This window comes from Schistosoma haematobium, chromosome 4 (assembly GCF_000699445.3).
Source record: "Schistosoma haematobium chromosome 4, whole genome shotgun sequence".
Classification (NCBI taxonomy): Eukaryota; Metazoa; Platyhelminthes; class Trematoda; order Strigeidida; family Schistosomatidae; genus Schistosoma; species Schistosoma haematobium.
In genome coordinates, this window is record NC_067199.1 from 6,297,669 (window position 1) to 6,311,878 (window position 14,210).

At 34.9% G+C, this 14,210-nt stretch overlaps 1 protein-coding gene across 1 annotated transcript; it reads left to right on the forward strand.

Moving 5' to 3' along the window:
- Positions 1 to 746: 746 nt before the first annotated feature.
- UBE2F (NEDD8-conjugating enzyme ube2f) lies at positions 747 to 9,851 on the forward strand. The gene is made up of 6 exons (XM_051215532.1): positions 747 to 2,459; positions 2,505 to 2,971; positions 3,026 to 3,110; positions 3,176 to 3,262; positions 7,247 to 7,487; positions 9,499 to 9,851. Exon 1 carries the CDS (start codon positions 1,357 to 1,359, stop codon positions 1,915 to 1,917), a length of 561 nt encoding a protein of 186 aa, XP_051066056.1. The 5' UTR covers positions 747 to 1,356; the 3' UTR covers positions 1,918 to 2,459; positions 2,505 to 2,971; positions 3,026 to 3,110; positions 3,176 to 3,262; positions 7,247 to 7,487; positions 9,499 to 9,851.
- The last annotated feature ends 4,359 nt before the right edge of the window (positions 9,852 to 14,210 follow it).

The window sequence follows — 14,210 nt, forward strand, 5'->3', positions numbered from 1 at the left end:
ACAAAATAAAGTGGTTTGACGAATGGTTGAGGTTCTAACGATAACCACGGTCAGTGAATGGCAAGGGTGGGTGAAATGGTTTAGAGTCAGTCACAATGACGCAGTTACACTGACTCTTTATCTTCCTTTATATCTTGAGTTCTAATATTCTTTTATACATACCTTTTCATTCTGTCTTCTCAGACCATATTTTCTCAGTACTTGATCCTTCTCGTTATCATCGATAATACGGTTATTTCGATTTCTTTAATATTCATTTTGTTAATTTCATCTTGTTGTGCTGATGTGGTATGGCAGCCTGGGCTAATGCACGTTTGTTGTGGGCTTTGTGTTAATTGTGATTGACTGGTAAGTGAGCTGACATCTATTTTAGACATATTGTTTTTATAACTTTGGTTAGACAGTACTCTTGACTTACTATTTGGTTTCAGGTAGAAATTCTGCTCCTTTTTACTAAAATTAAGACAGTTGGGTAGTAGGACTTATAACTCAAACATGAGCTTTGATATTGCCTACTAGATTACACCATTTTTATTTTTGTCATTTGCTTATTTCTACCCAGTCAGACGCAAAGTAGAAGCTGACACATGTGTATATCGGTTAAAGTTCCCATACCTTCTTAACACTGCGAGATGAAATGGTCAAAGCAACCCCCAGAGTAGTGGAGGTAGTAATAGAAAAGATTATGTACCGAAGATACAACTCAAGAAAATGTAAATTAGTGAAATAATTAAAAATTTATGAGCAATCTAGAAACTTATGATCTGAGGGTAGACAAAGAGTGAATGGATCTGGGTCATTGCCAACGATTTTAAGTCATGTCACACAAAGTCTTTAACTATTGCTTGCCATAATCATTTGAACTAAAACTAGGTAGTTTATACCTGTAAAAGTGGGTCAGTTCAATTGTCAATTACTTCATGGACTGATGCCGTATCTTGGTTTTGCTGCCTCTGACATTCTTTCAGCCCATTTTCACTCGTTCCACCATTGATCGTCGGATGAGATGCGTTTGAGCATACAAAATTTATGTTTCTACCATCACAGTCGATAAATATTTACTACCTTGGTTGTCGATTTGCCATACATACTATGTACTCTATGTTTAACGTCAGAATTGCCAACTTGATGGTCCATAAATATACGTGAGATATTTCAAACATATGCATAATCAAGCACTGGTAATTTAAGAATATCCTCTCTTTAAAGTTTCTTACATATTTCTTATTTTGTGAAGCTTGAATTTATTGGCAAATTGTTTGCAGTCACATTGAAGGTCGGTAACATTTTATTGTCAGCGTTCTTGTTGTGAGGTAACTCTAGTCATAGTTTTTATCTTCTTTATTTGTAGTTCCAATGATTCGTTTGGCGGATAAAATACGTCAAAGACAAAGTGGCATCACCTCTACAGAACCAGATGCTGTTCAATCGGCTTCCGTTCGAAATGCTACTATCCGTGATCGTCTTGTGTTACAGGAACTGCAAGAGTTAAGGGCTAATATATCCTCCCAATGTTCAATTCATCATCCCGATCCAAACAAACTCCATGAATTCACATTAATAGTAAGACCAAATGAAGGAATTTGGGCTGATGGAAGTTATCATTTCAATATTGTTGTTCCCGAAGGTTACAATCACACTCCACCACTAGTCAATTGTACTACACAAATTTGGCATCCGAATATCGATGAAGCTGGACGTGTTTGTTTGAGTTTACTTCGTCAGAGTTCGCTAGATTTCTCTGGTTGGGCACCAACAAGACGTTTGCTTGATGTTGTTTGGGGAATCGAATCTCTTTTTTCGGATTTATGCGATTTCAACGATGCACTGAATACAACAGCTGCAGAACAATACTTACGTGATCCTGAGGCATTTCATGATACTGCACGGAGCTATGTCTTTCGTTTCGCACGATAATCAGTTTATTTCCCCATTCGACTTTGTGTATTTTCAACGCTTGGAAGAAGCCCTGCACAAATCCAACATGTTATTGTCCAGAGACACTTGGAGTTAATTATTTTTTATTTTGTAAACAGAACTGAATGCTTCATGTAAAGTATTGTTAAACATCACTCTTTATGGAAAGAGATATACATTTATCTAATTTAATGGTTTGCTTGTTTATTCTGGTCACTTTAATGAGCAAAGTTAATTTTCGATTACAGTGAGAAGTGCATTCTGTTTGTCACTTTTAACAGCTAATGGTTGTAATAAAATCATAAAATTATAATTTCGTCCTTTTGATATGGTTATAATTCTGTTTATTATGTCTGTAGTTTCATCAAGAACTGATAATACCAGATAGCACACATATAAATAATTTTTATTTTACAGTTTAATGCAGTCTATCAGACTATTGAATTTGCTACCAAGAGGAAGTGTGACTGCATGTTCATTACGACTAGTTAGTACGACAAATTCCTCACCACCACATAATCTCGATAGTAAAACTCAGAAAAGTAAGGATTCAACTTCTAACAGTTTATTAATATTTATTTTTTCAGCTGTAGAATCTATTAAAAATGAAAAGAACAAGTCTACGGGAACTATCTACAATGTACCAGAGTACTATGAACATAAAACATTTGGTTTTTACGACTTGGAGATACAACTAAAAGGATTTCGATTACCACAACCTAATCCTTCATGATCTTATTAGTTTGCAATTGTTTAAAACATATAATTGTATAATGTAGTATATAAAGAAATTAATAATGTACCAGGCACACGAAGTAAATATACAAAATATATCATTTCTTATTTCCACTATGACTTCTTTTACTCAATATTTTGTTAAGTTTGTAATACCCTACTAACCTTGTATATAAGTAGTTGAACAATTATCTGTTTATTTCTTTAGCCGTCATCAACAATGAATATTGAAACGTTAGAGAAGCGAGTATCCGAACTAGAACATTTAGTATTTGGACCTACTAAATCAGTGAAAAGGTTTACAACTGAACATGAAAAAGTTGACCTAATTATTAGTTCATTTTATTAATTTCTTTATTAAATATATATTTAGAATTTAGTGGATCAACTGTATGAACTATCCTCTGCTATGTCAGTTGCTGAAAAACGTCCAGTTAGTAGTAAATTACTATCAAGAAGTAAGAGATTTTTTTCATTTCTGTTTACAGTGTTTACCTTCTATTCAATAATTCTTTTTGTCTAGTTAATGAGATTCAAAAATATACCGATCCAAATTTCATGGAAGATGATACACTTTTGGCTCAGTCTAAAATTGAAATTATTTTAGCTCGTAAGTACAATAAAGAATGTGTTTATTCGATATAGTTTATAAGTAGTTTTAGTGATAGTACTTTGTTGTCATCTACTTAGAATAAATTCTAGACCAGTTTTTTTTGTGGGCGAAACGTACGTGTAACGAGTAAGTAAAGCTTCGTCTATTTAGTAGCTTGTTATGCTATTCCGAAATAAATGTAGTTGTATGATTCTAACCTTTCAACCGCCTAAAACTTCTAAAACTTATTACGGGAAAGTCGTATTCAATATATCGTTATGTTTAAACAGAGAGTTTCAGTAAATCAGTTTTCACCAATAGAAATTAGAGACAATGATATTTAACTTCGTAATTTTGTGAACTATGTTACTCTTAAAATAGTTTTGATCATTTAATAAACTCATTTCTGTGGTCATTCAGCACTGTATATCAACAGACAACTTTTCGGAATAAAAACCACCAACATTTGTCAACCTACTAACCACGTTACGGTTCGTTGACCTCATGAAATTCAATCGTATTTAGTTCTCAAATTTTTCCATTTTCTTGACTACTCACCGTCATGAATTGCCATTTATTCTATCAAATAGTAAGTATCCAACACTTAACGAATAAATATTTCTTGGGTTTTTATTTCATCATATTATATCCTTTCCTCATGCTGGTTTCTGACAACTCACATTATCATTCCAAATTTATCTATTCTCACTTTTAAACTACTTTTCGTCATCTTTTGCCTATACTAAAAGACATGCAACATCGGTCACTATTCAGTGATTAATCATTTGCAAGTATGTCATTCCCACAGAATGTTAGTTGTGGCCCAAATAACAGTTGTAGCATCTCAGATTATAAAACCAAACGATTCAGGTGTGAATTTACCAAGAAGCACCATTTTCCCCTCAAGATTTCAGGTATACTTTACTAACGACGTCCGACAATGGTGGTCTTTCTTGACTTAAAAGCAGCATTTGACTCGGTAGACCGCGAGATTCTGTGGCAGTGTCTGTCATTGAAAGGCGTACCCCAGAAATACATAAACCTTGTAAAGGCTCTTTACTCGAACACTACTAGTCGAGTCAGAGCTTATGGCGAACTGTCATCTACTTTTGCAACCTCAAGTGGTGTCCGTCAAGACTGTCCACTTTCTCCATTTTTGTTTAACTTCATCATAGATCTACTGATGGAAATAACACTCTCGTCGACTGAATTCTCGGGTATTGATCTCCTACCAGGAGGTCCACTTATCGACTTAGAATATGCAGATGACATAGTCCTGTTTGGTGAAGACGCTGACAAAATGCAGAGTCTTCTGGTAGCACTGAGCAACAATGCCAGAATGTTTGGGATGCGCTTCTCTCCTTCTAAATGCAAGTTGTTGCTTCAGGACTGTCCTGCGTCAACACCTAAACTAAGGATAGGGAGTGAAGTGGTCGAACGCGTCGACAACTTCACTTATCTTGGAAGTCTGATCAGCCCTAATGGGTTGGTGTCTGACGAAATCTCAGCACGGATTCGTAAAGCTCGTTTGGCTTTTGCCAACTTACGTCACCTTTGGCGAAGGCGAGATATCCGTCTATCAATAAAATACGAGTATACTGTGCGGCTGTTCGTTCTGTTTTAATTTACGGCAGCGAAACATGGCCCTTAAGAGTAGAAGACACCCGTAAGCTACTAGTATTTGACCACAGATGCCTTAGAAATATTGCTGGCGTCTGCTGGGATCACCGGGTAAGTAATAGTGAGGTTAGACGCAGGGTATTAGGGAATGATGGTAAATCAGTTGATGAGATTGTGAATCTTCATCGACTGAGATGGTCGGGCTACGTGTTACGCATGCCTGAACACCGATTACCACGACGTGCAATGCTAACCGGTGTAGGGGATGGTTGGAAGAAAGTTAGGGGTGGTCAAACCAAAACGTGGCATCGGTGCTTGAAGTCATCAACGTCTAGTCTGAGCCATGTTGGTAGATGCAGACTACTTGGTTGGGGTCCGCGTGACTATCGTAACCAATGGTTGGAGACTCTTGGTGACATGGCTCAGAACCGATCACAATGGCGTCGGTGTATACACTCTCTGTCTTCTCTTAAACTAGGAGATTAAAATCATTTCATATCTTTCTTTCTACGAACTAATTCTTTCTTCCTTTACTATTTCCTTATATGCAATCTTTCTTTTATGTATTACCATCATTGAATTAACTACTTCTATGTATCCGGTGTTCATCTTGCTGTGCTAATGAGGTATGGCAACCTGGACCGACGCATATATGTGCCTGGTCCTACGTTGTAGCTGACTGACTGACTGACTGACGAGTGTCAACTAGTAGGTAACCTAGATTGAGCAGTATTTCTTGCCGACAACATTCAGTCATGATAAGTCTTGCTAATTTGAATGCTATATCCGGTTCCTAAGCTATTGTCTTAACCCCGAAGCCAAAACCACACAGCGACCTGAACACGGGAGAAAAGGCACAAAATATACAAGAAGCACTTCACTGTAAAGGCTCGTTTTAGTACTGAAAATATAGCGTTTTTATAGTATTTTAGATGTCCTTGGGTTTCCCGAAAATTCTGGAATGCTACTAAACATAGTAGCGGTGTAGTAATCAGCCAATCAGAAACTCTACATGTGACTTTTCACTTTCTTGATGTTTCTGGCTGAACTTCAAGTGAACGCTGATTGGATAAAATGCATCCTAGTGTTTCCTGATCCTTTCTTGTCTTTTGCGAGAAGTTTTCTGGATTATTCCAACAAGTCACCTAATGTTTATGCCATATGTTCTGCATAACTCTGGACCAGCATAATATTATGTCAATTCACTTTGTCAATATAACTTGTAATCTAGTACAAAATCGTGTTGTCTGTTTTAAGGTACAATATATAGAAAGTAAATACTAAGGAGGCTATTTCGTTCTCGAGAATCAAAATAAATGATAGGGCTCTGGAACCTAAAGTCCATTTGATGGATAGTTAATAAAATCAACATAATTCTAACATGCTTGATTGATCATAGACCAGTCTCTATCACATCTTTTAGTTAACCTGTGTAGATTTTTATTTATAAATGCAGTAACGGAATGCTGTAGAGGTAAACTTTCTTACTTTTCTATTCTTTTTGAAATCTATCCTCATTGTTTAATATCGTATGTTTAATGAAGTATATATAGGTTTGTGCAACGGAACTATCGATTTTATTCGTTTGCTTACTTTGTGATATCGTTTTTACTTCTAGGATTTCATTATCGTAAATCAATTTGCGACATTTTATGACTTATTTCGCGCTTCACGTTTGGTTGATACCTAATTGTAAAAAATATTCCAAACAGTTGTAGCTTGTATCAGAAAATATGACGTGAATGCGAATTACCGATTTAATCCAGAATTTTTAAAAAAAACTCCCTGTTTAACAAGGAATGATGAGCAATTCTTGTATTTAATGTAAGCTCTCACAACTGATGTTCCAAATATTTAAACCGTTAGTCATAGTTATTCATTTTCAGTAGTGATTTGCTATGACCATCTCATCTCCTTGTCCTAATGGAATATGGTAACTTGAAATTATATACATATGTGCTTTTTAAAATATTTGAGGATCATTCAACTAATAGATCAATAATTGAGTCAGTATGGCATGTAATATTTAAATGTATCTTGTTAAAAATACTTTTCGACTAGGAATAAACACCACTGTCATACGCCATTTTGATCTTACGCCTGGCGATTAATCAAAATGAAGTGAGAATTACTGTTTACGCTATCGTAATCCACATACACCTCCAATTAATTCTTTAATAGAAATTATTCCTAAATATCTACAATTAAATGACTAAATAGACGAAAAAGTAATCGTATTTTACTGACTACAATACTTAGATGACTTGACAACGTGGAGTTTATCCCCATTTTACTTTTTTCAAGCATTATTTTTATTTATGATCAGTTTACGTATCAGACATCTTATACATTTTGTTTTACCTCTAAATTTTATTATTTTAGAACGAGACAGGATAGAGAAAATCGGCAGTGATCTTGAAAAGATTTCAAAGTTGCGAGATTGTTTAAATCATCCAGCATTTGGAGGTTAGTTTTTTTTTCATGTAGAAGTTTACCTGTTTTAGAAATCAGCACGTTAAAACAGAAGTTTGAAGATCTACGAATGGTACATAATGATCAATATGTCATGTCCGAGAAGTTGGTCGCTGATACACAAGCTTTATTGGACACATATCATAATTTGGTATGTTATATGTGTTAGTGATTTGAATTGTCTGTAACATTTTTGTTTCACTCTGTCATCTCTTTCCTGATTTAAATAATCTATTAATCATCCGATATATCTTGAATGATTAGTATGTTTTTATTTTGTACTTTATATTTGTTAAATTGCACACTTCATGCGATTGAGATCTAACACCTTTATACTACGTCGTTTATAAACCTAGCTCTTCACTTAAGAACTTAATGAGATAAGAGATTAAAAAAAGGTGTATTCTTATTACTCAACGCATTTGCATAGATTATCACTAACCTTGTATGGGAAAATAAAATTGAAAAACACACACACACACCGTAACTATCGTGGGAGCAGAAGTATGAAGTAAACAGTTTGATGAGATGCTAAAAGTTTTAAGTGAGAAAAATCGTTTCTACCATTATTCAATGTTTTACTCTGGCTAATTCTTTCATTGCAATGCAAATAAATTTCAGTTCAACTTTAGAATCGTAAATAACTTTAAAAAAGTAATTGTGGCTGATTAAGTCCGTTGTATATGAGCATGTCAATCTACTTAAAACAGTTCTATCATCCAAGGCATTTTTAATAATAAATGTAATTCTTCTATATATCATTTCTTCAAGTTCTCTTGTGTTGTTGTGTCATGTTTGATGTTAATTATGCCTTGAATGTTGTGTGTTGTTGCGGAGTGTTAAGATTAAATTTATTATGTGACATTTACTTACGAAATTCGTGAGCTTCACATTAATCGGTCATAAACTTTACATTAAAAGTTTACATTGATGATAACCTTTTCACTGTATAATTATTGTGACAGTAGGTAAAATGTAGGCTTGAATCAGTATGTTTACAATATTTATTAACACACTTGTGTGTTGAACTATTTGGGAGAGTCCACATCACTAGTGGATTTTAGTTACAAAATCATTCAAAATACGAAGCAGTGAACAACTGCTTTTTTATATGGAAATTCTAATCAGTGCAAAATAATGCTCCCTGGTTTTCAGTGGTTATTTGACTAAATTCAGTCCGTAATATGTACCACAGATTGATCAGTTCCCATAAACCTCTTATGCTACTAGTATGCAGAAATGTTTAAACTTATGACCTATGCCAGCCATATATGTAACCCAACTATGCTGTCTGTTCCATTATATAGCTACTAAAGATTGGTGACGCTGAAAGTCACTGATCATTATCTTTGAAGCATCATTTACCTGAGCAGGGAGGACAAGATATAAATCCTTAGCTAAAAATAAAACAGTAAGAACAACTAATTTACTAAAATAGACAATGTGATTAAGATGTAATGCTGTATGTTAGCTATTTCCCAATACGATTCTCACATCATTAGTTAAAATAAAATTGACATATTCAACAATTGTTTTCCTTTCGTCTGTTACAACCTTGATTTGCCTGCACACTAGTTGGTGTTTTATATACAGAGAGTTTACGACCCTGACATAATAGTTTACTTAGTATAACCTTGAGATTTGTAGAGTATGAGTCCAATTTGTGACTGGATGGACTTGGGGGCGGATAGAAGAAACTATCCAACTATTGACATATGAGCAAACTGGTTGGTGAGGAGAGAGCAGATTTGTCTGGAACTGTATAACCGATTTAGTCCTGATCCAACTAACTCAGAAAAGTTATCTGATTAAACAGATAACTAATAGGATCATAGTACACAAGGAATAAGAATAATATGATCATATCCAAATTAGGACATTGGAGTAGAAGAATAGGATACAAGGGTCACTTTTAAATTACAGTGATTTTGGAATAGAAAAGAATATGATCACAATTTGCGCATTAAACAAAAGCTTAGGATTCATAGAATAAGTTAGGGACAAAATTAAATGTTAGCACTTTACGAATTTCGAGTTAAACTAAACAGTGTCCCCTAAAATAGCTTTCGTTTTTTGTCATTGCTCCGTTAGTTCTCTTTTCATATAATCTATTTGATAGATCGCACAAATCTCACTTGGTTTTTTTCTTTCTTGTGTGACAGATACGTGACACATCTAAATTATTCATATATTGGAATCAACGTGCTTTAGCCACAGGATCATCAGTGGACTCATCTGATTCATGATTGCCAGACTCTCATCTAATTTACCTTAATTTTCTATCCTCTAATATACTTTTTTTTCTGGTTGAGGGACATAAACAATTATCCTGTCATTATTATTATATTATGTAATATGATGTAACGTTTGTATATGGGCGGAAGCAACTTTTTATCCTAACTTGATCTGTACAAAAACGTAAATAAAAGTGGTAATTATTCCTATTGATTAATGTCCTCTGTTTTCTTTTATTGTTTGTATATGAAGAGTTTATATGAATAAAATGAAAGGCAGATTGGCTGAGTTTTTTTTCTTTACCGCCACTAATAAATTTTGAGAGTATGACCATAAATATTAAGCAAAATAGTGATTGGTTTAAGTGTTATCGAAACATGTGCTCGGTATGTATAGGCGCACACATTTTTTTTCTGTAAAACAAATTATCTCTGTTTGTTTACATGTTCACGCTTGAATCAAAACCAGTGATACTATGGCTACAAAATAGCTTATACTAGTCAGTATTTATTAGTATTTGAACGAATGGTTTGACAGAAATCGGGCACCGTTTATATAAAAGACGTTTATAAAAATTTAAAATAATCTCAGCGATTGAAATTTAAATGATCCCAGCGTTTCGTATGGCAATCTTGTCTGGTGTTCTTCAGGGTAATAACCAAGATTATTAAAGAATATATGACGTTTAACCACCGAACATACACTAAATGCTTGTCCAACCATATTCAGATGTGATATTTTGATTACAACAGCTCATCGTTACTAAGAAACTAATCACTGCACAAATTCCGTCTTAACAATAACAATAAGCGGGAAACAGATTTGAGTGACAAGAGGGAAGGTGTCAAAAGCTCTTCACTTATATGAAGACAGTTGTGAACTGTCGTTTTAATGTTATTCAGTGTTATTGATGATGGTCGTGTCATATTAATAGCTCACTTAAGAATCGCATGTAGAGAGGGGAGTCTTTTCTGAGCTATCTTTCAGTGATAAATTAATCCCCACCGTCTATTTTACTTCAGATTAATTGGAAGTCTATTCTATACAAAATTTAAATCTTATTTATTTGCTAAATGGATCGGCAAGACTATAATTTATGGACGAACCAATCAGAATTCATCAATACATTTGGCTGAATAGAGTTTTGGCATTATAGCTGGTGTCAATTCGTGATGAAAACCTTAAATCTAATTCTTAACCCAAACCATCAACTGTGAATGAGAATTCTAACTGCTTTATAACTCTTATTTAGTTCTAATCAGTAGGTGTCCACGCTCAAGGTCACTTCAGCTTCGCTCAAAGGTCGTCCATAAATTATAGTCTCACCAATGGATCATTCGTTTTCACTAATTCCCAAAGTTAAGCGACCGTTTTCTTTAGAGAACTCACACGGTCCTTTCAAATTATAAAGGGCATCGAATAAACAGGTTGTCATACATTCCAGAACATTTTCTTACATGAAAAAATTGTATAATTTTATCACATGAATAAGATAGCATTGGCTAAATATGATATGATTAAAGGTGATTAGTAAGATGAAATTTTGTACGAATAAGTCATAAGGTGGATTATTTTTTAGAATCAGCAAGTAAGGAGCTAAAGGACACGTGATGATTTAGACTGTTCAAGAATTATCTGTCATAGATTAGCTTATTAGAACTAATGATAAATATTCGTTTCATAAAGTAGACTTTTGAATATTAACCCAAAGATTGGTAGAAGTATTATTTTGAATATGTAAATCATATATGCTACAGTTATACAACGATAGTTCTGAACAGTAGCTCGAATAGCTCAGCGGTGAAATCTCAAACTGTGATTCTGGTTCGACTTCCACAGGAAGTACCAATTCTCTTGAGATTACAAGTACACCTTGATAGTTAGTACATCCTAGCGTGAAATCTAAGTTCAGGGTTTCCTGCTGACCACCGACAGCTTCCTAAGGGCTTAATTCAAGCCTAATAGCTTTGACCTTTACTCATTGACTGTGCCATTTGAATATCGAAGACAGATATAAGGAATGTTTACTTTTTTTTAACAAGAAAGAGACTAATTTCTGATCCTATTACTTATTCGAACGGCAACCCTATAATTCCCCACCACTCTTTGTGAGAACAGAAAAACTGATTATAAGGATTTATTAAATCTCCGACAGGCACGAAAACACGTCATCTATAACCAAAAATACATTCATATTACTGATTTTACATTTAATGACTAGTAAACGATTAGTATATATAAATGAACATACTCTGAATTACTACGAAAAGTCAAATTCTTACCATTTGAATAATCAGAATGAGATCGAAAATCATGGGTTCTAGTCCCGCGTGCGGAATCGTGGATGCTCACTACTGAGTGGTCTCAAATCTGGACCATACGGCCATCCAGTGATCCCAGGTTTTCAGTGGTGGACGAACTCAGATTCACTCATTAACTCAACTAATTAGAAAAAGTCAAATATTCCCAAAACAAAAATATTCTCATTCATTTTTAACATTGTTACAATCTTATTGAAGTATACTAAAAAATGATAAACAGGTTTATTTATTAGAGTTCATACAAATGGAATTTTCTGGAGTCTAGTAAATACGAGTGGATACAACAGGTGAAAGGATAGAGTATGTAGAAGAAATAATAGAAAGGTGAAGATTATAGTGTGATTTTGTGAGTTGAAAAAAGAAGAATATTGTAAACGAGAATAGGTTATGATTTTACTATACTTACTGCCTCACTCATGCATGTTACCCCTGATGTAGGAGCATAGGTTGACCACCAGCATTCTCCATCAAACTCTGTCCTGACCAATTTCTTTCTATTCATCCTTCTAATGTCATATCCACTTGCAACGTGTTTTTTTAATTTCCTGTTCATGTTGAAGCTGATTTGTTCTCTCCCATAAAAGGCTGTTACTGATGGTATTCGGTCAATAGATTTTGAGTATCTTGTGTAGACAATTGTTTATAAATACTTGTACTGTTTCGATGATGATTGTGGTAGTTTTGGAAGATTCTGCTTCATACAGTAGAACTAACATTCTTGACGTTCGTATTGAAGTGTCTGACTTTGATGTTAGTTGACAGTTGTTTTGATTTCCATATGTTGTTGAATTGTAGGAACGCGGTCCTTGTTTTATAAATCTTCGCCTTTACGTCTGCATCTTATCCTCCTTGTTTATCGATGATGCTATCCAGGTAGGTGAAAGAATTCACCTCTTCCAGAGTTTCTGCGTCGATTGTGATTGGGTTGGTGTTCTGTGTGTTGTATTTGAGGATCTTGGTTTTTCCCTTGTATATGTTGAGGCCTACTGATGCGGAGGCTTATTCTACACTAGTTGTTTTCATCTGACTTTGTTGGTGTGTATGGTATGGAGAGGCCAGGTCATCTATGAAGTCCAAATCTTCTAACTGATTTTTTGTCTGTCTTCGATTCCCGGTTCAATATGTTCTTTATGTTGGCTCTTTTCCTTTTGCCTTAAGGATTCCAATTTAGGGCGTGCTTCGCTATTCAGTCTGACTATTTTCGTAATGTATGTCCTATCCACCTCCAGTGTTTTTTTGGAATTTCCTATTGACCTGTATGCTAATTTTATTTTACACCAGGTTAGGTTATTAATAATGGCGTCTTGCTAATGGGTCTGAGGTATCTTGCGTAGACAGCTATTTATAAATACTTGTACTTTTCGATGACTGTAGTGATTATTCTCTAGGTTCCAGCTCCGTTCAACAGAGTTGTCTGCAACTTTGCGCCAGAATTCCTTACTTCGGTGTTGGATGACAGTTCATTTGGGCCCCAGTTATTAGTCTACTGTAGTAATACTACTTATTTTTAACTGATTCGTGCCTTGACATCTGCATCTGATCATCCTTATTTATCAATGACGCTACCCAGGTAGGTGAAGACTTTTATCTCTTCCAGAGCTTTGTTATTAGTTGTGGTTTGTTTGCATCTCTCCTTGATTTATTTCAAGAACTTGATTTTTCCCTCATGAATTTTGAGGAATACTGCTCCGAAGGACACTAATATACTGGCAATCTGAATCTGTCACTGTGCATCCAATAAAGATGCTAAGTCAGCTCTAACGTTCAAATGGTCTAGTCGCGTCCAAGGTTGCCATTGTGTTCTATGCTTCACCCGAGATATGATGGTCATCATAATCCAGTCAACAATCAGAAGAAAGAGGGATGGTAGAGTAGACAGTCTTGTCTTCCATTGGTCGTCGTTTGGATTGCATCTGTTGGTTGCCATTCGTACACGACTTGCAAATCAGTCCATCATAGGATTTCCGTTTGATGGTGATCGTTTTAGATTCCCCATAGTATCGAAGAGGAGTTCACAAGGTTCTCCTATCTACGCTGTCAAATGCTTTTGATAATCAAGAGAGTTGGTGTACAGCGACAAGTTCCATTCAGTTGACTACTAAACAATGATCTGTATTGTTGCGATTTAGTCGGAAAATGACTGATACTTACAAAGTTCAACCTGCTGAGCTCTAAGTTTAGCGTTTACTTAATCTTTCACTCGGTTAACTGATACTCTGTAGAACACTTTCCCTAGTACTGATGCCTCTGTAGATCTAAGACTTACCGAGGTCTAATTTCTAGAGTATCCTGATAAGGAATCCCTGTTTTCAGTTCGT